Genomic DNA, 27,498 nt, shown 5'->3' on the forward strand with positions numbered 1-27,498 from the left:
AAAATAGGAACCCTTTTTATTACTTCTTGGCTTAAAGTCATATATTTAATTTGCACTCCTTTTTATTTACTGCTGAAACATATTACAGCCTGCATCTGCCCAGGACCTTCTGTGTCTTTAGAAATGCACTTTAGAAGAATATCACTCGCTTAAACACACAGACAGTCGTGGGATCACAGCCTGGACCACAGGATCCCTGTGTGTTGATTTTTCCGATCTGTGATGTGTTTTTTAGCTTGCACTCTGCTGTCCTCCCCTCCTACGCCATGTTCCAGAGGGGCCAGGTGCTGCGCTGCTATCTATTATTCATGCTCAAACCCACTTCCTGCGCAGCCAGACACGTGGAGTGGGTGTCGTGTTCTGCTGCCGACAGAGAGAGAGACACCCTCAACCTCTGGGCCGTTATCTTCTCTGGATTTCCTTATTAGTCTTGGGACTAGGCCTACATTTACTTTCCTGTCACTATGACTGAGACATCGTTGCTTATAATGCTGACCAGTGAAGTCTCCGACAAAGCATCATGAGTAAGAACATGAAAAAAGAAAGCATTCCAATGAACTCTCTGCCTGCTAAAAAAATAAAATGATGTACCATATTTTCCAATCTCTCCAGAGACCCACACAGCCATCAATTATTTCTGTTTTCAGAGAAAAGTCAACAGTTATTACTTTGTTGTATTAGTCACAGTAACATACTAGGCATATTGACCTTATGTATATTTTTGCAAAAAAAGCATGGGTGTAGCAATGTTTAATTTACAATTCATCTCACATTCTTTCTGGTTGATGTTAATCCCATCAGGGTCCGTTCCATAACTTTTAGTAATACTGAAATATATGGCCTGCTGTATCAGTGGCCTACCCTTTTCAAATAGGTTAAATAGAGGTGAAAGTGCTTTATACAGGTAGTCCTCGACTTACGATGGAGATACGTTACGAAGACCCCATCGTAAGTAAAAAATATAGTAAGTCGAAGATGGTACTATGACGGTAACAGTCTTTCCTGCTTCAAGCTGAATTATGATTTGTATTTTCTGCTCCAAACTGATAGCTTTCCGCTTCGTTTTTTCACTACAAGCAGGAAACATACTTGGTGCTTGGAAGACATGCTTTTACCACTAAAATTGCTGTTTGAAACCGTCTGAAACATAAAAAAATGCAAGACAACTCTACTTTGTCAACCGCTAGCAGAGAGTGGGGCATCTGACAGGGCGAGAGATACGCTCATCCCAGCTGCGCGTCCAACTGTTACTCAAAATTGTATATATTTTTTACAATTTTGTCGTATCGTCATCGTAAGATCTGAAAATCTTAAGTCGAACTATCGTAACTCGGGAACCATCTGTACTTGCAACATATCACAGCGATGTTGGGAAGCTGTGGTCAGAGTGCAGGGTCAGCCATGATACAGCGCCCCCTGTATGGGCCCCAAGAGTCGCAGCTTGGAGATACTGGGGGATACCTCCGATCAGTAACCACTGAGCTATTACTTCACTTGCTACAGATGAAAAAAAGTAAAACAAGGTGCTCAGTATTTAGTGGTCAGTATTTAGTTATTCGTAAATGTTCTTATTCACTAATTTGTGAAATATTCAGTACAACTAAAGACTATGTATAACTAGATGTAGCTCACTGCTTAAAATATGTGTGGGAGGAAACAAATGTTGCATTACATAAGCCCCGCCCCTTAGTAAAATGCCTATCACATTCTTACACTGACAATATGCAGATAGATTTTTTTGTTTTGTTAGTTTTGGGACATGCAGTGGGAATGAAGCAACCTGAAATAATATTTGTATTATTTTAACCCATAGAACGTATGTTACTGACTTTATATTGATGATCTGTTTGACTTTTATGTGTCTCTCCCCAATCACGTAGTAATTAACCTTATCTTGCATGACTGAAGCTAATTGTCTTGGAGTGATGCCACAATGGACACCAAGTGAACACACTTTATTAGAGGATTTTGGTTGGACTAATACGAAAGGTGCATTGTTACAAGGATAATAAAAGTACGTCTACACTCACTAAAGTGTTGAGACTGTTTACATTTTTAAATGACTGGTTTGTAATATGTTTGGATGATTTAAGCTGGTTTGCTTGATTTCGAGGGGAAAAAAGCTCAGGTTTCTAATGTGATTTGAAGTTTGTGATATGATAGTTTGAAGAAAAAAAACAAAACGAGAGCTGATCACGGTTACCGGGAACCGGATTTAATAGAGGAAATGTACCCGTAAGGCTTATAGTCAGTTTCGGTTTCTCTCCCATGCAGCGGTTTGGAGTTACAGTCATTCATAGAGCATCTCACATGACCACAGAGGAATTCCCTGCTGCTCTACGAGGCTCTAATTCAAAGCTGTCTTACACTGCGCACACACAAGTGCACGCACGTCCTGATAAACCCTACATGGATTTTGCAAATCAGGTTCTATCTTGTTTTTTTTCCAGCTTTAGTGTGCATTGACTGGCTCTGACGGATGAGTTTTAGACCTCTTATTGGTCAACGTTTCAAGTTGCGGCTTGATTTATGCAAAGTGGGTCACTGGGTAAGATAAGCCACCCCCAGGGATGACTTGGCAATATATAAAAACAAATCATGTAATATTTGTCAGAGTGAATATTTTATCCACTAACCATTAAAGTCTTAGCTATATGGGCAATGATTGGAGGAGACCATGAAGATGTTTCTTTACAATGTCTTCGTATGCTGTAGTATTCCAATTTCAATCACAGGAACTCAGGGTCCAGCTCAAACATGCACCAGCATGACATGAACCTGCACACAATGGGAGGTCCATAAAGACATGGTTTAAGTTTGGACTGGAAGAACTTGAGTGGTCTGTACAAAGTCCTGACCTTAACCCCATTCATCAGTTTTGGGATGAACTGGAAGCCCCAGGGTCTGACCTCACAAAAGTGCTTGTGGCTGAATGATCACAAATCTCCACAGTCACCTTCCAAAATCTAGTGGAAGAACTTCACAAAAGAGTGGAGGTTATCATAAAAGGAAAGAGGTGTAACATCTGGAATGGGATATTGAATCTGTTATAACCATGTTGTTTTTATGTCGTACATTTTTTCTGTTAATAGTTAGGTTCTCTGTTATGAGAAGAACCTGGTCATGATTTAAAGGATCATCAGGAATTAAATACACCATCCTCTAATAAGAAACTCAGTACTGAACACACTATAAGGTGGAATCATTTGAAAGTCTGTTGTGTGCGTCTTACAAAGTCTTCCTTCTGTGTGGTTTCTTCGTGCAAAGCAATGCTGCAAACACAGAAAAGAAGATTACTGGTACGTGATTAGCATCACAAACCTCATGCTCTAAATTTTTTAAAAAGACAACGATTTTTTACTGCAAACTTTACCCAACTAAGCATCTGATCCTACCCTCATCTGAGATAAGCTGTGCAACCAGACCGACTTTTAAACTGCAGTTTAAATCGAATGGCTGTACAAAAAAATTTAATCATAGCAATAAAAAAAGGTTCTAGAAATAAATTTCATATGTTTATTTACCCTGCTGCCCATTAACTTTAAATTATTGCCTTTACAAGCTACACCTGTGTAAAAATGCCGAGGGGTCTCCCATTTCCTTGTTCCCTTTCCTTTGCAATCATGCTATCAGATAAAACGAGGTGGAATTTTCCTGCTGATATGGTTAGAGGGGGGTGGGGGCTGCCTCCAAGGTGACCTTGTGTACAAAGAACTCACAGTAGCAGACGTTTGATATTGTTGTTGCGTCTGGTGAGCTCGTCTTTCCCTGAACATCTGCATGAAGATGGAGCACCACAATGCACAATGTTAATAATGCTGAAATACAACTGAGTAAAAGTGTGCCATTAAAATGAACACATGCACTCTGAGGCAAAATGGCTTCAGCATGAGACATAATAAATATACAGGTATAGGAATAGTTTCAGCACATCAGATGCCAAACCAGCGCAGGCGAATGGCGTAAGCAGAGATATTTGTAGGCTGGGCAAAGAGCCACATGCTTTGGTTTGCTGTGCTGGTAGCTGAACAAGGTCCAAACCTTCAGTCCATGCTTCTATTCCAGCCATAATAAGCTTAGCTTGTAGTTGACTAACTAAAGTTTGACAGCTTTTACCAATGGACTTCTTTTAATAGGTCATGGTTACCCCAAGCTTTTTTTAGAAGAAAATTTTAATCATGTGTATTAAAGTTTTCAACACAAATTGGTTCAAAAGTTAAACCTTATTCAAATAGGTTTTTATTCAGTTTGAATTATACTATTTATACATTTCTTTATTTAATTTATTATTTGTGTGGTGTGGTGTGAAATGGAAAAGGAAGGCATGGTGTTGTAGGACTATAAATGTCCTTGAAACAAGTTCTGGTTTTTATAAATGTTATAGGAAACAGTTCTTCCGCAAAAAAGTCCTCTGTTTTTAAGACTTTCCTGAAGTAGAAACATGACATTGTATTAATGTCCCTGTAGCTGATCTATTGTGTGAGCAAAATATCCAAATTGAGCATTTAGAATCTCTTTGTATTAGGAACATAAAGACTACTTGTATTTTTTTTTGCTAAGTAACAGTTTTTATTTAAAAACACTGGATCTTTAGGAGGTCAGATTATCCGGATTCTCCAAATTTGACAGAATTAATCCTCTGTCGTATTTTATTCCATAAAAGCACGTCCTGTTGACTGACAACACAGGCCATGCGTGTGAACACAGAACACAAACATGCATTACAGCCTATTATTATCATGGCCATGATGATTTACACAACTTTGTACCAAATGCTTGTAGGAAATAGGCTTAACTACTAAGGAAATGTCATTATCAGTATTGCAAGATGCAGGTCTGAAATTAATATTGAATCAAAAATGATACAAATGTTATCTAGTACATTCTTGTAGACATGTATTGTTTTTGATTAAATAAAAAAAATGTTTTGTGTGAGGTTGTCAGTGCCCCACTAAATGACAGGATTCTTCCAATTTCATTCATTTCGGCTTCTCTTTAGCTTATTGTTCTGCCAGTGTTTGGAGAAGCAACAGCTATTTAAGGTGTGGCCTCATCATGACTTCATGGAAATGTGAAGCTATTTGAAAAAGGAAAGGATAAACTTAACAAAAAGCATTGAGCAAAAGAAAAAGTGCATTGATCAAATAATACAAAAACATTATAAAAATAATAATTTGAGAACAATGTTTTCATAATGAACAAGATGTATGAATATACAACTTAGACTGCATTCTATAGCAGAATTTTCTTCATTTAAATGAAGATTAAAGTGCGATTAAAGTAATAGTGGCATTTTTGGCAAATACCTATAAATACAGCATGTTATAAAAGTTGAGTAATATCTAACAGTAAAATGTTAGATCACTAACCATCTCAAATTTTATATTATGCTACTTAATTTGCTCAAACTGTGTGCTGAGTGTAATTCTTTATATGGCTCATATAGAGAAGAAGTAGCCACATTTTGGCTGAGACTCTGAGAGATTATCTGGCCTGGCTTTGAACCTTGGCCGCTTCTTGTGGTTTTCTACTTCCTCCCAGTTGACACTGATTAGCATACACCATTGTGGAGCTTGTTGTCACTTACATCCCTGCTTTCTAGTCAGCCAGTAGTTTCAAAGCATGTGTGTGGGTGTGTTTTTATATCTTGGTGGTGACCAAAATTCCCTACAAGGAGAGGAGTTTGATAGAGTTGGTATTTTTACCAAAAAAAAAGAATAGATTTGAGAAAACTGAACGAGCCTAAAGGTTTCAAAGAAATCATGTCTGTAACCTTGTAAAGCAACTAAAGGCACAAAATGTCTCTCTAAATAAATATTTCAAAATGAAAAGATTATGATATCACAGCTAACTGAGTAGCCTGTGGCCTTTCGTAAATAAATGAAACGTGAAATGGCCTGATGAGATTGTTCTGATTGAGTGTGTGTGTGTGTGTGTGTGTGTATATGTGTGTGAGTGTGAAGAGTGTAGTACCTGCCTAACACGCTGGCTTTCCTGTGGCCTGACTTTCCTGTCCTTATAAAAAAAATCTGTGTCTGCCGGCCCATGTGTGTATTTTCTTTGGCTCCAGATTGAAGCAATTACCAGGACGTGACCACCTGACACACACACACCCATGTGTGTGTGTGTGTGTGTGTGTGTGTGTGTGTGTGTGTGTGTGCGTATATATATATATATATATATATATATATATATATATATATATATATACGCAAACACACACACGCACACACACACACACACACACACGCACACACGCATACTCTTACCCTCACTAACTGTGCCAGTATGGCCACCCAGAGCTATTTAAACCTCCTAATTATAAGGGCCTCTTTTTACAGCAGATTACTGACTGCATAAAGCTCTAATTATTGGTGCTAATTCTGGGTCATCAGACACCGTTTTTGAGGTAATTGTGCCAGTTGAAGTCACACTGAACACTGAACACTGACTGAAGGAAGAGTGTTGTTAAAAAATTTTTTGTCAAGGATGTGAGGTTGGAAGATGTCAGATGACTCAGAGGATGTTACTCGGTTGCCAGGCGGTTAGTGTTTGAATGCAGACACATGGTCACGAGAGTCCAAAATTGCCTCAGGCTGCTACTTCGGATAACGTGTGCGTGTGTGTGTGAGGTTGCACAGGGTGCGAAACGTCCTACGCTTAGCTCCAGGCCACTCCAACATTCACACGTGACTTGTAAAGGGTTTTGTTTGATTTTGTAAAACTGGTATAGCAACATTCTTAGAAACCTGAACTAAAATTTATTTACAACTTCACTTGAATATCGAATTCGGTGAAAAAAAATGTCGCGATTCATATTGCTAAATTCTTGCACATTGACTCCTCACGTTCTTGTCAAAACTCTTTCACGACTTCATACAAATAGGTTACTAGCTATTTACATACTCACCTAATCCTAGTGATGAAATCTTTTGTGATATTGTACTTTTTGGCAACTTGTTTAGTTATTATTTGATCACGTATACTTGTAAGCTTTGCTTAATAGTATTCCTTGTTAGCAGAGTTAACTATGTTGCCAAAAAAAGGCAATTTCTGAGGTAAAATTTTAGGACAAATACATTTTTGACTAAACAATCTTTTGAAGATATCACTCTCAACCATTTATACAGCTGAAACATGGGTAGAAATTATATACAATTATATCAAACTTTATATAAATTTTGTTGCATTGAGTTGGTAATATTAGCCTTCCCCGGAATATAATTTTTCTTGTGTATTTCTTGTACTTTTAAATAAAAATACTTTGTTTCTGTCATGCGAATATTGGTCCTGTTTTTTCTAGACACGCATTATCTGTAATAACATTTGCAGTTCGTTGTGCATTAATATTTGATATTGCCTGCTCAGCTTTAAATTATGGTGTTCTGTATGAAACTGTGTTAGTCTGCTTGTTTCTGACTCTCGACAAGAGGAAAAAAAATGTTTATATGACGGCATGTGATGAATCGCAGGACTGAAATATGCTGTTGAACGTTTATGGCTATTGATTATGTTTGTTCCGGGTGTACGTGCCGTGGAACGTATTGATATATCGCACCGCTCGTGGCAGACACTCTTTCATTCTGTCTGAATTTGGATTATGCTCACGGTTGAATTTCATCTCCTCTCGACTCTAAACCTGGAGTTACGTTGGGCAAAGATTATGCAGAAAGTGAAAATAACGATGAGCTCATTGTTCTCTGTGTCCAATGCATTAGATTTTTTTTTTGAGTAATCCAATGAGTAACTCCTTTTCCCCTTTGGACTATTTTTGTTGCCTTTTAAATTATTTCTGCCTAAGAAAGGAATCTGTTCGATAATCCATTAACGGCGTCTCTGTCGGCCTATGTGCTTTGACGTGCTTTCCTTTTTGTTTGCTGTTTTGTTTTTTACTCTTAAAGTGTGTGGGATCTGGTAATGGACCTGATTGGATTTGTTCCATCAATTTAGAGTTTATAGGGGGCTTTTAAGAAGTCTCAAAAGCTCTGGTGTATCTTTGTTTCATACGCACTTAAACTATATCTATGTTACCTAACAAGCACTCATACAGACTAAAAGAATGAATGAGTAAATAAATATTATTTTCATCTTAATTTCCGTCTTGTTTGCCTCAACAGGTCAGCTAGTCATTTGACTTTGTTTTGGTGTATGAGCAATGTTTTTCTGTCCACGCATCATCAACGTAAAGGATATTCAAGCCTCACTAGCGTCATTATTTTCTCATGACATGTTTAACCATGATTTGATACGTTGTGCTAGCAGAAAAGTTATATGACAGCTTTGCATCGGACTTTGTTTTGCTCGGTTTCGTCAGTATTTCCACATACGTACCTGCATGTTCCCTGGTCCCAAAACATCACCTGTCATCTGGGCACACTAATTGATCCAGCTAGTAAAAAAACACAACAAAAAAAACGTGCTACCATCAGCCAGATGAGATGGACATAGAGGCTCAGGCCGTGTGTGTGAGAATAGTGGCATGTGTCCATTCAGAGGGAATACCAAAAGGTCAAGAGAATATAAAGCTGCTGTCTGATTGAAGAGGAAAAGAAACCGAGAATAGGAGAAGAATGGAAACGTTGAAAAGGGGTCCAGATACTTTTTATGGACTGTCTTTTCCCACACCTTCTTTTCGTTGCTGCACGCACACCCTCCCCAAAACTCGGTTTGTTCTCGGCGGGATGAGAAAAGTAATAACCAGCAGCCGAAGGAGTTTGCCTTGAGGAACGTGTCAGCTCTATTACATCCAACCTGACAGATCAGCAGTCCCGATTTATGATGGTTATTATTAATGAATTCAATTAAAAGCAGATTGGAGTGTGTGTGTATGTGTGTGTGCACGTGTGTGTGTGTCCCACTTGTACATTTTTAACTGAGTGGGAAATGACATATGATGATATGTCAGTCCCCACGTGTCACAGGATTCATGCAAGGGATCGTTCAAGGAATCCTTTTCTCATCTCATATGCATATTCTCAATTTTGCTAAACACAATCCTATGGTGCATGTGGTCCCATGTTTCTTCAGTTCCCCAAATTACAACTTTAATTCCTATTTGCAATTGGATCCAATTTGAAAAAAAAATAAGAATCGAACCTTGTTTATCCTTACAAGATGGCACTAATTGGTATATCCTTTTTAAAAAATGATATTGAAAAGATTATTTAGTGTTCTCTCGGGTCTCATGTCTTCCAGGATTGTCTCGGGGTCGGGGTTATCAGCTGTAATGGAGCAGCGCTTGTGACAGACAGCAGGCTTTCACAGAGAGGGAGCATCTATTGTTCTGCCTGACAAGGCCAAATCTCAACAACACAAAATAGGATATGGCAGAGGGGGGGATGTGGGAGACTAAAACATGGGCGGGGGGAAAAAAAGGACAAGAGAGGAGATGTAGAGGGAGGAGGGAAAAGATGAAGAAAGGAAGGGGTGGTGATGAATCAAACTAAAATTCGCTTCCTCCTACAGTTATAGCTGGCATTTTTTAGGGTCAGTGATTGTGAACCGTTTGAGGAGAAACACACACACACACACACACACACACACACACACACACACACACACACACACACACACATACCCATACCAAAGCAAAGATCAGAGGCTGTAGACTGTGTTTTTTTGGAGCCTTTGACTCGCTTTCTGACGTTTTTGTTTGGTCCAACCGGAGTGTGGAAGCCTCCTGGGTCCTCACAAATCTTCGACATCTTTTGATCTGACTTTCTTTGCTTGCTTTTGGACATAGGATGTTTGCTGTTCTTTTCTGTGAGGCATGATCTGTTTGTGTGTGTGTACACGTTTGGACATCTTGTGTGGGTGCACCTGTGGTGAGCCTTTAGGTCCTGTAAACAACCATGTGAAAGGTTTTCATTCTGATTGAATGTTTGGACCTTTGATTTAGGACCTTTGATATTTTTTTGGACACATTTTCATACAGTCCATCCCATACCCAAAGTACCAACTGAAATTTAATCAGGTATTGGAGTGTGTTGCTTTACCTGTAGAGGGGTGTTTATCAGGAAAAGTCATACTCATCACAATAATGATGTACCTAGCATTATGATCGTTATAATAATGCTGGAAAAAAACACTGATAACAGTAACACTAGGTTGAAGCCTCCTTCCCCAGCTTATTAGGGTATGGAGTTGGAGTTATGGAGACTCAGATCACGAGTCTCTGTTGCCTTGTAACGCTGTTGTTACGTGTCCTATGGCTACAGGCTCATGTATCCATGTGGATTCTCCGGGCTGATGGTGAGTCGACTCATTAATCTTTAATGGCTGCTCGTTTGGGCTGCCCTGCATCAGTTAAGTCACCCCACCACACACACACACACACACACACACACACACACACACACACACACACACACACTCACAGGGTGAGTTACAGTAGAAAACCAACACCACCCTTTGTGCTGCACCAGGGCCCCTTAACTCACTTATCCACCGGACAGACCTCATGAAAAAATAATGCTGCGACCACGATGTTTTTTTGTGTGTCAGGATTCAGCCTTTAGGCTACTTTCACACATATCTGAGGTTCTAACAAGTAAAGTTTAACAATTCCATATTCTTATCAATAATCATTTGATTTATTTGCTGATATTTAGTCTTAACGATGGCAAGAGTGCTTGTTTAAAGGGCAGTTTGATGTTCCTGGCGAAGAGATTGTTGTGCATCAGATTCATATTTTTTGCCACATGACCATAAATTGTATCTAAGCTGTGCTTGTGGTCGAAACTTCATATAAAAAAACCTGAAATGTTGGTTCTCTGACAAATCCTTACAGTATATTTTATTGTCCTCTCCATTTTGGATTTCTATTTGATAACAATAGACAATATTGACAATAATCAGAACGTCCTGGAGCATCTTTGTACTGCTGAAAAATCAGGATATAATCGAATCTGCATCAACAGTCAATTAGGACACTATCTGGGTAGAAGGTTGTGTACATTGGGCCATTTGAGCATTTTATTGCAACCTATTCCTATTTATCACACTTCTGGGAAGGTTTTTAACAGTGTGGTTGGGGGGATTTGTGCTCACACAGCCACAAGAGCATTGGTTAGGCCAGGCAAAGAGGTATATACAGTATATTAAATAGGGTTGTTTCGACTGTTCCTTTTATATAAGGCGAAATACAGTGAGTGTACACACCATCTGGAAAGATTTACTGTCTGGATGGATTCAAACTAATCCGAACCTAATGCAGTCTGAAAAGGGATTTAGACAGAATTTAGACCACTGCATGTAGCCACAGTTAAAGTGGCACCAGTGTGCATTGTCGGATACCAATGGACATCCCATAATGTACTTTATTATGCGATGTGGAATTATTGTGGCAAATGTATTATCAATAGCTGCATCGATGCTATAAAACGTTATATTCAATGTATTGTTAAGCTGTATATATCTATATCTGTTCAATAAACAAGTTTTTTTCAAATGGTCACAGATTACATGCAAAATCTGCATCATAAAAGCAGCTATGCAACTGTGTAGGTTTTTTTCATATGGGGAATGTTTCTGACTATTCACAGTTAATGATCGTACACTAGCAGGTCTGCAGAACACGTTGTTAAAGCCGTACTGATTTATTTGGTCAGCTCAGTCTCTGGACTACACATTAACTAAAGCTGAATCTGTTACTTAAGCCAACTTGAGCGCCACAGATCGGAGAATGTGGTTCATTATTTGTCTTGCAGATGCTGTGGTGTACAGAGATGATTCACTGACTCTCAAACCAGAGAACTAGCATTAGGCCAACAAGGCCAGTGTTAAGTGCTTGAAACAGCGGAATCACATCACTTTGCCTGTGGGGAATTCGGCCTGCCATCAGGGTCTTTACAGATCTCTGTACCATTGATCCACACTCACTCTGTAAAAATAGTATGGAAAAAAAGACAGGCAAGAGGGTGGGTGCTCAATATGTAGTTATGATTGAGGCAGGAAGGGCAAGAAGCATGGAAGGAAAGGTGTTTGTAGACCACGCCGCTTAGACAGTCTTCAACCAATTGTTTTGGTCCTGAGTGTGATTTTTCTGAGTTGCCAAATGGGTAAACGAACCTGGATTAAACCCTGAACATGTAAAAGCAACCTTATGTATTTGTAGAATCACTTTGCCATTTTCTTCTCCTTGTACTTGTTCATTCAGCAACCCCCACTGCACTCTTAGAGAGATTACTGGAGCATGTAGAGCCCTCAAGGGAATATTTGTATATGTACTGCAGAGGGCTAAAAATATCTCTGTGCCATGTAAGATCTTTGGGGTTGACATGTTCTGTACTGTGCTGATGGCCACTGATGGGATATATCTGATATGTACAATAATGGTAAACACCAATAGATGCTAACGACTCTGATGTACATAATTAGTAGGACAGTTCAGAGACTTGATCTGGTGCTCTCTGGGATTTCACTGTATTGTGTTACTTTGGAGTTCTGTGACACCAGGGGATTTTCAATAGCTCTTAACCATCACCAGAGACAGAGTAAAAGTATACCTCCAAATCCGAACGTCTGGAAGGTTTTGATGTCATCTTTAAAAAAGGTTCAGAAGCATAATACTAGCTTGACAGATCTAAATGGTAGAAAACAGAGTTTTTAAGCATGAACATATGCAGTGAGTGTGTGACCGAGACCGAATTGCACCGAACGAAATAGCAAACGTCGCCTTTTCGCAATGCACGTGCAAACGTAAAGTCACTGGTGCATTGGATCTCTCAAGCAGACAATGTTCTCTTCTAATTACTGTCCTCATGCTTGCTGTTCTCTTTACAATTCTGTACAGCATATTCCCTATAATTAAACAGCGTGTAGGCGTCCGTGCTCTATAGCGTAAGACTTAAATGGTAGATGATTATGTGGACGTGTGAGGTGTGTGGGTAGATGACCTATAGTAACTGCACTCCTGCTCCCATGCTCTCTTCCTTTGTTCTTTCTGAACCGGTTAATGTATATGGTCTGTGGTAGAGGTAAAAGGGCTGTCAAATGGCTTAATATTGCATGTAGGTTTTCTTAAAATATTGTGTATTACAAGCCTATCACTTTATAAGGCCACAGATTGAATTAATACCATATTATATAGTTTATTCATGTCATATAAACAAATATTTGGACACTGGACCTCCTTTAGTGTTTAAAGGCTCTGGCATGGAGAAGCTGGTTTTGGATCTGTGATGATCGCAAATGTTGAGCTATTTTATGAATTGCTCAGTAGCTCCTAGTTTTATAACCACAAATAACTATATAAGACTGTAGAAAGATCATTACTTATAATCTTACACTCCAGTACTCATGTTAGTTCTCACTCTCCAGTGTTCTGTATTGTTGAAAGATTTATGATCACACTCTTGATGTCACCCAAATGAGGATGGGTTCCTTTTGAGTCTGGTTTCTCTCAAGGTATCTTGCTCATAACATCTAAGAGAGTTTTTCCTCGCCACAGTCGCCACAGCTGCACACCGTTCACCTTAACTCCTAAAATCCTGTAAAGCTGCTTTGAGACAATGTCTCAATCTTGATTCTGATTGGTCAGATGGTGTTGGTGTTGAATAATAATTTATAACAGCATCTCTCACAGAAATCCTGTCAGTAAGGCAAATAAATATATTTATTTTATTTACGTGATTGTCATTATATTTGAACATTTCCACAGTAACAGCGTACTCACTCTTATTAAATATATTGTTTATGCAAAGAAATGAACACGTATAGTCTTTGATAGAGTGAAGCGGTTCTGTTAGATATTTAACATGTATTTAAGGAGCCTCCAATGTCAGTGTTTTGTACCATGAAAGAACTCATGTACTCATGAAAGAACGACTGTTTGTACCGTATGATCGCACAACATCATGAACTTGTCCATTCGATGTCTATTCTTCTAATGCGTATGCACTATAAATGTGCATTCAGTGTATCTGCTCAACTCTTAATGCTATTGCTAAACCAAAATAGTGACTTTATGACTAGTATTTCAGATTCAGACACAAAACTGACAAAGGGAAATATTTTGCCTTAAAGCTCAACTTTGTTCCTAGGTTTTTTCCCCATAAATTCTTATTTATTTTATTTATTGGGTCGGACTTCCCACACCACCGCCAAGTATACATTTATACAGGCAACAACCGGACCTTCAGATTGGTGACATTTCATTAAAATGTCTTATATATTAAAGTGTTATCTCTCTATCTCGCTTCATGTATTTTAAGAATATATTTTTATCATCACCAGAGCCTTTAACTACAGAAATATAATGAATAAAAACTGTAAAATTGGTATTGATAGTCCTAGGATGTGGTGAATGATAAATGTGGATGAGTGGGTGCAGTAAGTGGTTGTGAAAGCCCAGTCAGTGCTACACTCTGTTAGAAACAAATGGGAAGGAATTTAAGGGAGAGAGTTACACACATCGATCAGTTAATGCTGTGAGTGTGAGGGACACAGAGGACCTATTGTATGTACACTAGACTATGAAAACCAAGCTGTAAAATGAAGAAGAACAACGTTGGTATTTACACTTCGACCATCTAATATGAACTCTTCTGTCCAAGAATTAGCTCAGGATTAGCTCTGGGTTTAAAACTGCAGAAAATGGAGTGTAGAATGGGGGTTTGAAAAGTCTTTAAACCGTCTGGCACTGAATTTCTGATTGTCCATCGAAAGAAAAAAAAAATTCTTCTTGGATAGATGTGCTAGCTAACTAAATGGGCATTGATGTCTGGATTAGCTAGCCAAGTTGTTTTTACGTTTATTTAACAACAGCTGTGTAGTAATATATTGCATACATAATGATATATTGACAGATGAGAAAACATTTATAGTGTTTACCTGACATGTAGAAGTTTTTGGTTGTGTTTTTGTTCCATGCTAGGTTCCTCAAACCTGCTTGGAGCACTGATTTGTGGATGCATGTGTCTATTTTTTGTGGGATAGTATGTTCTGTCTTTTTAAACGCATCCAACGATTTGAATAGGACCTTTGTGGAAGAACAGGAGACTCTACACTTGGCTAGGTGTTACCACATTCCAGGAAATTGCACCATATTTGACCATACTTGGTGAAGTTAGTGCAGAAAGTCACGGAGATGTTCTCGGATTGGATACATTCACAGACTTCTTTTTTTCCTGAAATAATTCCACGTTTAGACCATTCAATCCACAGAAAACCACAGAAAAGTGTCACTCTGGTGTTCTAATACGATTATTTTCATAATATTATAGTAATTCCGACTGTGTCCCAATCACATCAGAAACCACTGTATGATGTCACTGAAAAACTGAGTGCGATTTACACACATTATTAAAAACCAGATGAATGGATGGACAGACTTTTTGTTGCCATAGAAACTATATGGTATTAGAACAGCTTGCAGCTAGAGGTACTGTCCGACAGTGTGTTATTAAATCTGGTAATTCCTAGGAATCAATTTAATAGAAGAGAAAAATTGTTTACATTAAATATTCTCACTGAACTATCCCTTTAAGGCAGAGTGTGACTCACAGCCCCGGCGTGTTATCCATCATCAGTGAAGCTAGCAGCAGGTTAGCTTTAGACGTGCTGTTTGAGCCAAAGGGGAATACAATCAATTTGCACATTTGAATGGAACCTCGGGCTTCGAAAGTCCAAGAAAAGGCCACTCCGGGTTTATTGATTTTTTCATCTCGCAAAGACACAAGCGAAATCTACTTTCTTCTTTCTTACTCTACATTTTCCCCCTCTACCTTCTCTTTTTTAATGTAATCTATAGCTATGAACCAGGTCATGTGACCATGGGTTATAGGCTCCTTAACTGGTGATTTTCCAGCTTCAGTGCTTTTAATAGGTTCTCAAACAGGATTGTGTGTGTGTGTGTAGGACATGTCCCGTGTGTTTCATCACTTTGACCCTAGCGGATGTTGTAAATGGTATATTTGCGTGTCCTTGGAAATACGGAACGTGTGCACATCTGATGCTCGAGATGTTGCTGGTGCAATAATGCAGACGTTAGCATTCTCTCTTGCTCTCTTTCTCTGTGTTACCTCTCTTCCCCTTCCCCCACTCTTTCCAGCTCAGCAGACGTGGAGGTGGGTTTTTTTCCACGTCGTCTTTAGGACACACACTCTGCGGGGGAAATCTGTATTGTTTGAGTGCCTCGTGCTGATAGAGCCATTCTCGTCAATCAAAGGCAGTCAATGAAAGCTCAAAGACATATTTTTCACTAGCAGGTGGCCTGGTGTGAAACTGGAATTGTGTATATTTGGGAATTCTATTCCAGAAATTATGCATTTTAGATGTGGGATCATTAAATTAGTGAGCAGCTTAATATGTGATCTGATGGTCCGGAATATTGTGGATAAACACAGTTTATCATATAACAATTTAACATCATAATTGTTCCTCCACTTAGTCAGTCATATAAAGAACATATTTTGAACTGAGCTGATAATGTATACAGGTTGAACCCATCGACTCGATCAGTAAACCGAACATCATTGTCGGCATCAATTCAGCTACATTTTCTGCCTGAATGAAGACCATTGGCCTATTTGGCTTGGCTTCCTGTGTCTGGTGAAATCAAACTGTTCTAAACTGAGCTAATACACGAACATGAACATGCACAGGTTGAACGGATAAATGGGACGACTGACTCACTCAGTGAACCAAACATCAGTGTTTTCGGCCATGTTCAACTGAATGAACTCGCAGAGTCATCACTTACCTCACTGTCCAGAGCTGATCAGTTCCCTAATCCCCTGCTTTACTGAGGTTTGAATCTCAAACCTCTAAAAATATAAATATAGAATTATTAATTATAAAATGTTAATACAGTACATTACAGAAAGTAAAGAATGCGGTGACGTGTATCTTTAACTCCTCCTCTTTTTTTTAAACCGTAGGACACTTCAACCAATAAATAAGCAGAGAAACTATGCATAGGCTACACTGCTACAGAACTGTATACTAAACAGTACATGCACTCCCTATAAATGTGATACGGTGTACCGTATTTCTACGCACGTACACAAAATTCATGTCGCTATATTCTTGCAAATGTTTTCTGTGTGTGTTTAAAGTGTGTTTCAGGACATAAACAGCACTGAAGGAGAATCAGCCTTGCTACACGCCCATGATCTTTTGCACGGCAGGGCAGATGTCGTCATCCTGACATTCACTGCAATTATAAAATAAAATGTCAACCACATAAATGGAAAAAAGTAATAGGCTACTGTGATGATTCATCTCTAGATTCACATTTCTGCTCTCATCCTGGCCATAAGACCACAGCTGCTGTTTCTATCAGAAAGGTGATAAACGCTATACACACACAGGTTCCTGAGCATCCAGTGCCTGTTGTGAAGTAAATCCAGACCTTCTTATGTCAAGCGTCTCTGTTTCGGAGTTTAGGATGTTTGATGACACAAGTTCCATTTGCCTGGTGTTGATTCAGTTGGCCCGGCTGTATAAACCCTGTGTACTCATGTACAATCCTTTGAGGCAACCTCAGAAAATGAGCAGGTCGATAAAAACAAGGCAGGATTTTAATATGGCAATTGCATCACTGCCTTGTTTAAGAATGGTCATAAGATCATGGAATGCCAAAAGATGGCGTCTACGTCTAAAGATATCTAATCTGTATCCTAATTTGGGGAACAATACCTCTGGATGCCATTCAGTGCAGAGAAGAACTAAGGTGGAAGAATTGGAATCCAGTGCACTCTAGTGCACTCAAAGCCATGAGCATGCGCCAGTAACCAAAGCAGATAAAATTTTGGCTTCTTCCTAAGCATTCATCACTTTTTATTATGGAACTATATTGTGAAAAATTATAAGGCATTTTATTCCCTATAATTTGTCCACGTTGTTAGAAATAACAGTTAAATCCGATGTCATACTCATAGCTAGTCGAAGCTCAGACTGTTTCCTGCTTCCCTGAGCAACATGTGAACTGCAGACAATATTTCCTTCAGTCTGGTTTCGAGACAGAATAGACAGCAATGCATTCTGGGAAGAGAGCGAATCCTGGGACGATGATGCCAGGCGTATAATAGTGGGCATCTGTTGAGCAGGGGATTAGGAGCGATTTGCCCCTTTTGTCTGAGTCTCCTGTTTGCTCATGATAAGGCTGCTGCTCTTTGTGCTAATGCACATAGGACTCTCATTTATCTTGCGTGTGTGTGTGTGTGTGTGTGTGTATGTTCAAACCTGGTGCACAAGTGCAGAACAGAGGATCAAAATTGGCATAATGAAGCAAGATTTTGTAAATCAGACCCTCATATACTTTCCATCTCTCCACAATGAACATAGATTGTATGCTGGAGCCTGGTTTTAGGTTTGCATGGATTTGTTTTTGGGAATTCCATGCAGATCCTGAGTCTGAGGGCCTGTATCAGTTACACACTTATCTCCCAGATTAAACCAGGGTTCAGTTACACATCAGGGGCCAAAAATCCGAATCCACGACTGAAAGATGTTGATTTTCTTAATACAATTTTGTCAAATGTTCTTGTTGACATTTAAGACTTATTAAAACACAGGAAACACTTTCAGACTTATTAAAACACAGGAAACACTTTCATACAAGAAACTTTGTATGCGAAAGTGTGTGTGTGCGTGTGTGTGTGTGTATATGTGTGTGAACCAATGTGTTGCAGAGTCAGTTGACCACTGTAAAAAAACGTTGAGGTTTGTGTACACTACAGGTGTGTACACAGGCACTCGTGACCTTTGACCTACTTACCTCTTTATAAAGCATGCCATGCCAAAGACCATTCGCTGTATGTAAGTCGTACGGTGTGTATCATGGGCACAATTTTTTTTCTGTATAACTTCATTGCATTTATTAGTCAACCTCACAGACTTTTATACCCCCACCACCCCTTCTCTCTCTCTATCTCTCTCTTAGTCACTCTATCAGTTTTTTGCCTCCATATGTGTTGGTCACACAAATAGGCTGCTGACTAAAACGCCAAGTTGCCTGCAGATAAATGAGTGATAAAGACACCTCTAGCGACTTTTGTAAGCCATCGGGGGTGTTTGGTGCACTTTCGTGGTGCATTAGAGGCCAGACACGAAGGCTTAAATGCCCCCTTAAGATTAAGGGTCTCCTAGATGATTTTTCCAGCAGGTCCTATCTGATTATCTGAATATCTGAAGCTATTGTGTGTTTAAAAGAAAATGGAAACAGATAGAGAAATAAGTGATAAGGAACACAACAAGACATCTTTTAAAGTATCCAGGTTACTGAAGGAACAACAGAAACTTCAGTCATTGCGCACAATATTAATTTATAATCTTAAATCGTTTCTGACATTAGCACTCATATAATTAATAGTGTACACATTTGATATAACAGATCCAATTAGGCCTGATTGCATAATGGCCTGCTGTCTGAATGATGCTAATGGGTCAGAAAGTGTAGCAAGTATCAGAGACATGCTGATGACTGAATGTGTTAATGAGGGTATTTAGCTGAAACGCCCGCAGAGAGAAAACGTGTTGCCTGATCAAAGGCTTCTAAGGACGAGACCAGTCTATATCTGCCACGTACTGGAAAAATGACAATCACATCAGATATTAGCTTTGTTTCTCTCCTTGTTGTTAGTTCTAGTGATGCAGGTCGTCCCTCATTGTTTACTGATTTAGATTACCTGATGAGCAAGCCATTGGCGACTGAATGAAAAACTCCCTGAGATGGTATGAGGCATAAACCTTGAGAGGAACCATACTCAAAAGGGAACCCATCCTCATCTTGGTGGCACTGGGTTTCCATTCACTGTAATTACATTGTTAAAATGTGTAGAGTAATAGGTGAGTTGGTAATGTTATTTACATGAGCCTCAAAGGACAGACTGGGGTCAATAATCACACCCAGGTCTTTGACTGCTGTACACACTGAGACAGAAACACCATCCAGAGATGCTACGTAATCTGAAAGTTAACTACTAGCTCTGTGTGGACCTACTAAAAGTACTTCCTTCTTATCCGAGTGAAGGAGAAGGAAGTTAGCAAGTATCTGCTGTTTAATATCACACACCTCAACATTTTTAAGCTGATCTCTCTCATCTGTCTTTGCTGAAACATACAACTGTGTATCGTCAGCATAGCAATGAAAGCTAATACCACGTTTACGTATAATTTCACCCAAAGGCAGCATATATAAAGAGAAAAGCAGTGGGCTTAAGACAGATCCTTGCATAACACCAACCTTACCTTGCTATTAGGTATGCTAGCTAGGGGGCTGTTAGCTAAACATTAAAACCTAGCAAACAAATTACATAAAAAAATAAGCAAAACCAAGAGTTTTTAGACATTTGATGAAATAACTAGGTCTCTTTGGCTAACAGCTAAATGCTAACTTTAGAATATATATATTTTTTTCTATTCAAAAAGGAGGCTGGTGAAATGTTAGCTCAAAATAAATATCTTGCTATAAAAAAAAATCACAAATATATTAAGTAAACCCAGCTGGTTAACATGAAGCTAACAGTTTACTAGGTTGCTAGCTAGTCATCATGCTAGAAAAGACTGTCAGATAAAATGGTTTTAAATCAGGTTATGTTACACTGAGAGTATTTAAAGGTATTACCTACCTGAAAGATGCCAAATTAGCATTTGAGTTAAATTTATGTGCTGATAAATATAATTAATTACACAGATTATTGTTTATGAAGATATTTAAAATGTTAAAACTGCTCATTAAAACTACTTGAAGTTCTAGCTTGTTAGCAAGCTATCTATAAGCTGTCGCTGCATGCTAGCAAAACATAAATCGGAACAAACATGGCGCTAGCTGTAAACTAATTGTCAAGGAAGATTATCAGATAAAATATGGTGTTAATATAGCTAAATAAATAGCTAGCTTAGCATTGTAATGGGTGTGGTCTTTAAAAATGCATATTTTTATCATTTCATTTGATCGTTTCGATTTTATTGTCCTTTAGTCTCTGCCCCCAGAAAAGAAACCCTTAAACTCTTTGAGTTAAATTTAGTAAGTGATAAATACATCCATTAGGACAGATTGCAGATTAGAAAGTCTGTGCGCTTTTTGTTTTTCCTTGGACTTTCCTCAGACCTGACTAACTTAATGCTGATTCAATTACTGAAAACTGTTCCTGAGACCTTCCAGAGTCAGACATGACCTATTTGGTGTCTAAACGTTTGTAACAGATAAGATTACGTTTGCATATAGTATAACTGCTGCATCATGTGAAATTACCTCAGACCATGACATGTTGTATGATATACTGGTATCTATAAAACAGATGATAACTAGTAGTTAAAAATAGTGAGCTTATTTGTTTGTTATACAAGTGCGTTCACATGGTTTTAGAAGCTGTGCGCCAATGAATTCTGAAATCCTATTAACACAATGCTGTAGAATTGTACATTATCAGGGATATGGGACATATTTCCACTTGAAATGTGCTAACTGATATTTAAAAGCATTTTTTTTTTAAGTAAGAGACTCAAGCTGGGATCAAGTTACACTCTTCCAGACAATTTTTGTAAAGATTTTCTTTACCAGCATCATAGACAAAAACATAAACCGTAGACAGAAACTAAAAGCAAAAAAAAACAAAAGTGAAAACACAGACCACAGATAAACACAGGTTTGCGCAGTTGATTGCGGTGTTAGTGTTTGTTGTGATTATACTCTCTTTACTTCAAGACACTGTCTGATTAAATACACGGTAGGAGGTCACCAGTTACGACTGATTTTCTGAATTCAAGCATGTGAAAGTCATAGTCATTGTCAGAGGTGTTTCTAAACCTTTGAGGCTGCAAATCAACAACTTACTTGCCCCCCATAGGACCAACCCCCTCTCCATAATCATACCTTTTCCAGGCATAAAGGGGCTTCGTTGGAAATCTTGAACTTTTGTAACAACCATATCTCATATCTGCACATTTATTTTAATGAATTAATTTTATAGGGCCATGTCCTGACTGCCAATGCACTGAGGGTTACTAAGCAACATCTTGATGCCTTGATAATTATGGTTAGTTTTTTATTTTATTTTTTATTTGCTATTGTTTTCATTATAGATGTAACCTTTTGCAGCTCAAATAATGTAGCTATGAATTAGAAAATGGTTTGTTGTTATACACAATTCTAACACTTGTTAAAATGTTCATTAATACAGTATTATTCCTAATAATGTTACAATAGATTTTATTCTTTTTCTTCCCATATACAGATTGTTGCCAGATATTTTTTAAGTATGAGAATAATCACCCCTCGAAAATAAAGTTGCCTTGGTAAATTGTTTAACCGCTTTAGATTTTATCAGTAAAACTTAATTCTAACACTAATATTGTTCTGGGCTTTTTTTTAAATCTGATTCAGGTGAATTCCTTATTTAGACAGGACTCGCTGTCTCAGACTTGATCTGCTATTTCCTCTTTAAATGTCTCGCCTTGAATAAGGCGTAAATTTATTGTCATCATTTTCTAACCTCAGGCAGGACTTCTCTGTACAGTGAACTGACATATGTTAGCAATTTTTGAGCAATTTTAGATGCATTCTAATGTCAAAGACCAATGACAGAAGGGACAGCATTAACTGATAAAGACAGGTCATTCTATATGATTAATCTGTGCTGTTTTTTTATGTTTAATGTAGGTTTTTTAAAAGTGTTTTTCTGGGACTGATAGAAGGATTAAAACAGGCCTGTAGGGAAGATCTACATTTATATAGTCTCGGTATTCAGGTTAGATGCGAAAGCAATAGAGATATACAGTTAAATGTCCTGGAGACTTCTGTTTTAATCTCTGGAGTTATTTATTGTGTGGAAAATAAGCTATGTACATTTGAGACTGTTAACCACATATATATTTGTATATATAACATATAATTTATGTTTTGTGGTGTATAATTTTAGGCAAAAAGAAATATAAACTGTTGGATTTGTCACCTTTCCTTTCGTGACTCAAAGTTTAAAATGGGACAACTGTCTTGACTTGGCATGAAGACAGGAAGTTGGCGCTTGAAGCCTATTAATCACTACTTAGGTTTTTATTTCAGGCTTTTTCTTTAAACATTAGAGGCTTACATGTGATTTTGTGCCACGTGCCTCGTTTGCTGGTTTTTTTTTTAAGTGCCACTTTTGGTATCTCCTGCAATGATGATTTTTATTAAATAAATCATACACTTTCTTGATTTTTGCCTGAAGATATTCTTCAGATACTTAATTTGGATTTTCTTCCTACTCTCTTTAAAATCTCTCTTTTCCCCAGGGTTAAATGGCTTTTAAATTTAATATTTGGCAATCGACCGCGTGGGGGGGAATCTCAGTGACATTTTGTCACTGATATGTTTATGTCTTTCTGTCTTTACCATTATCTTCTCTGACACACACACACACACACACACACACACACACACACACGTTATTTCGGTGCGTTAATGGAATCAGCAGCATTAGGGACACAGAGGGCGTGTCCTGTCTGCCTCTCTGATCCATTTCTTTCGACCCCCAAACTAAAAAGCCCACTTTACCATAGACGAAAGCCTATGAGGGATTTGGGTTGAGATGTAGAGGTTTACAATAACGAGCAAAGCAGATGTCTAAGATAATTAATTATGTAGAAACTGTCTGTTTGTCTTGTAACCATCTTGCTGATGGCAGTACAGTCGTCCCTCGATTTATCGCGGTTCGAATTTCACGGTTCCACTTTATCGCGATTTTCAATTTGGCACATAACGGTTTAGTTTCGCTAACTTATAGTGAATTGTTTTTTTTTGTAGTTTTATGTTGAAACAAGGTAATTTGTTAAGAAAAATATAATTATTAATTATAAAATGTAGTAACAGTATACCTAAAATACTGTACAGTGCATCATATATATTTAGCCGAGAAACACGTTATGTTGTTTACGAAAGCGAAAATGCTGAAAATCATAAGAAATGATTATCGTTACAAGAAACCGTAAGTTTCCTCTTATTTCCTGGTTGTAGTATCTTCTGACGTAAAAAAAGAGGCAGAGTTAAAGACATATGTCACCAGATTCAGACAATGACAATAAAGAATGCATATTTTTAACTCCGCCCCTTTTTTGACATCATAGGACACGTCAACCAATAAACGAGCAGAGAAATTACGCATAGGCTACAGTACTGTACTGTACAATACTCACAATAAATGTGGTATTTCTCTGAATTTACACAAAATTCATTTAGCTATATTCTTGCAAATATTGTCTGTGTGTGTTTAAAGAGTGTGGGAGGATGATTTATCACTTAAACAGTAAAAAAATACGGAGTGGCGTCCATTTAACGGTAACTACCGCGATAAACGGGGGACGACTGTAATACCGTTCAGGTAGACAGTCTCGAAACCTTTCATGAAGCAACTCATCCAGCTTTTACAGTATATAATACTTGTTGATCTCATCAGTTTTATGGCTATTTTTATGTAATAAGTTTTTCTTTTCGTGTCCTAAATGTTATTTTTTTTGTTTCTTTGGAAAAAAAACCCACCTTTCTGTTTTAATTTCTGTTTTAATTTCTGTTTTATGTTGTTATTATGGACTTGTTGGTATCCAGGTGTAACTTCCTTCCATTGAATGCTAAGTTAGAAGGTTCTAGTTTTTTTTTTTATATCTGCATTTCTGTAAATGTATTAATTAATTATTAATCACTAATTATTAATCATTAATCTTGATCAAGATTAATTATGTATACTCAGATTTTAAATTTAAAATATTTTGACCAAAATATTTTAAATGTTAAAACTTGGTATACATAATTAATCTTGATCTTGATCTTTGTCGTATGAGAAATTTTCATTTTGTATTTTTATTTTTGATCATATTGAGTGAATTCAGGAATGAAATAATTTTATATTGAACTTATTAACAAAAAAGGTTATTTTAAGAAGTTGACAGGTTGACAAGTTTTTTTTTTTGTATGTTCCCCTTGTGATATAATGGACATTTTCGAAAGCCTGAATTCTTATTTTATCAAGTTTGGACACAGGCAAAAGGAGTTTTTCTATATAATTCTGCAAATAAGAAATCACAATGTAAAGTGAAAGTATGCTATGAAAATGGAGAACATTTAGTTAAATACAGTAATTAGTATTTTTTTATACCGTAGACAATTGTATAATTAAAGAATATTATTAGCTTTACATTTATTACATTGTGTTTTTTTCCAGCTAGAGACAGGAATGAATGCAAAAAACGTTTCTGTTCGGAAAAATAAAAAATAAATGAACTCCTTCATTCTATTCAAATCTAAACAACATCATACAAGAAGCTTACATATGCCCACAAATTATGTGTGTTTATAAATGTCCTCCTTATTCCGTTAAGTCTGGGATCAAAATGATGTTATATCACTGAACTAGAGTAGAATCACATGTGGAAAAGCACAAAGACGGTAACAATGATGCTCCCACGTGTACACACTGCAGCTTGCAGGCCCTAAAGCTAAAGAGCAATGGCCATCTGCACGAAGCTGGGGGAGGATAAGACGGAGCGGGGGAGCAGAGGAAGAAAGCGTTGTGATGGAGGACAGTGGGAATAGATGGACAGTAGAGATACAAGGTGGAGGATGGGCTTTATGGTGATAAGGCTGCTGTGAGTCACGCTCATGCAGCAGAGATCTTATTTCTTTTCCTTTTTATGTACACACACACACACACACACACACACACACACACACACACACACACACACACACACACACACATGCAGCTGTCATTAATGACTATATGACTACAGCAAACGTAGGCCCACGAATACAGTCTGTTAGTAAACAATCCACCCGAACTAAACGTAAAATGCAAATACATCCCGAACAGCGAGTATCAGTTTCCATAAGTGAAAGAAGCGAACGCGTGTCTTTAAAGCAATGTCATCATTTCATCATGTACTGTATACTGTAACATCCCTCAAGAGCCGCTATCATGTTACTCTTACTGGGATAGCAAGCCATATTAGCAACATAATCTCACTCTGAGTGTGTGTGTGTGTGTGTGTGTGTGTGTGTGTGTGTGTCATTGTATGCTTTTGTAGCGTTCAGAAGATTCAATCAATTGACTGTTCCAAGCGTTCTAATGTACCATATGTTACATTCTCACAATATGTACCGTCCTACTGCTAATAAACCCAGAGGCTCTTTGTAGTAAATGGTGTGGTGATGAGCAACAAAGTTCAGTCAAATGTCAAGTATCCTGCATTTCTTTTAATTATTTGTGTTGATCAAACACGCAAAAATGTTACCCATGACTTGTTGTTCCATATACGTTTTTAGATACTTGCATTTATGGCAGTTTGTCAGATGCCCTCATCCAGAGTGACTTACAATTATCTCATTTATATAGTTGAGGGTTAAGGGCCTTGTTCAAGGGCCCAACAGAGACAGTGGTTCTGAGATTTGAACTCAGGACCTTTCTGATCAGAAGTCCAATTTCTTAACCACCAGATAGGTATTATTTACGGCTTGTGAGGTGGAGAGCAGACTATCAGCCGGTGGTGTCAGTATTAAGAATTATAGACAAAACAGAACGGTATAATAAGACACAAAGAGATATAGCGTTACCAGCAGCAAGACTCAAATGAAGCCCAAATCTTTCAATTTTTGTTCCTCAGAGGCCAGTATGTTGGAGCTCAGCGTTGCGTGTAGTCGGAATGAAATTAGCAGCGTGTTCTGAGTGAAAGTAGGTCAGTCGACTTGATGAGGATAACAGGATGCAATGACAAAGACAAAGAAGGAGGAAAAGGCTTCAGGTTGTATAGTGAAAAGACATGTTCCTCTCCAAGTTGTTACAGGTCCTATCGGGTGCGAAGATAAACCACCAAAACATGCACAGGAAATTTCCAGGCATGGGTTAATAAATATGTCAGATTTATGACAGGATTGTGTTCTGTTTTGTTTAATTCTCTGACACATAGCTGTATTTTGTGGGCGAGAGTCTTGTCAGGCTTGGAGGCTGCCCTTTTAGATGTGGGCTATAAGAATGCAACCTTTCCCCCCAGACAGACAGAGTTTTGATTGTGTCGCTGAATGTCGAGACCCCATCAGTGCGGGAAAATATGGGAGATTCTGGTGTGGGTTACCAAAAGGTCTGAACTAGAAAAAAATACACAACGACAGACGAATCTAGTGTCTGATTCTGGTCGTAAATTGCTTTTTTAGCATGCTGTAATGTTATACAAAAACGTGTATTGAATCTCTGTCTTTTGCTTTTTCAGATGGCCCGTTTACAGGAACCCCTCCCACATACGGTTACGATGCAGACCGGGCCGAGGAGCAGAGGCGTCACCACGATATCCTGCCCTACATCGATGACTCTCCATCGTCCTCCCCATACCTCAGCTCGAAGAGCCGCAGCAGCAGAGACACACTGTCCTCTGGCTCACTCGAGTCCTCCAAATCTGTAAGTGTGCTAGATGAACGTGCAGGACACACAGACTGCTGAACATCAACACAAAATGCAGACGCGTATAGTATGCCAGGTCAAAATAGTACTGGAATGAACGGCGGATTAGAACAAAAAAAACGGTTAA

General features: G+C 38.2%; 1 protein-coding gene across 2 annotated transcripts in view; it reads left to right on the top strand.

Moving 5' to 3' along the window:
- Positions 1-27,498, top strand: part of bcr (BCR activator of RhoGEF and GTPase) — a 65,495-nt gene that overhangs the window by 13,456 nt on the left and 24,541 nt on the right. For both annotated transcript variants that reach the window (XM_046867871.1, XM_046867872.1), the window contains exon 2: positions 27,184-27,368. In XM_046867871.1, the coding sequence (XP_046723827.1) occupies positions 27,184-27,368 (185 nt within the window). The remainder of the gene's footprint in view (positions 1-27,183; positions 27,369-27,498) is intronic.

Source organism: Silurus meridionalis, chromosome 15, assembly GCF_014805685.1.
Source record: "Silurus meridionalis isolate SWU-2019-XX chromosome 15, ASM1480568v1, whole genome shotgun sequence".
Classification (NCBI taxonomy): domain Eukaryota; kingdom Metazoa; phylum Chordata; class Actinopteri; order Siluriformes; family Siluridae; genus Silurus; species Silurus meridionalis.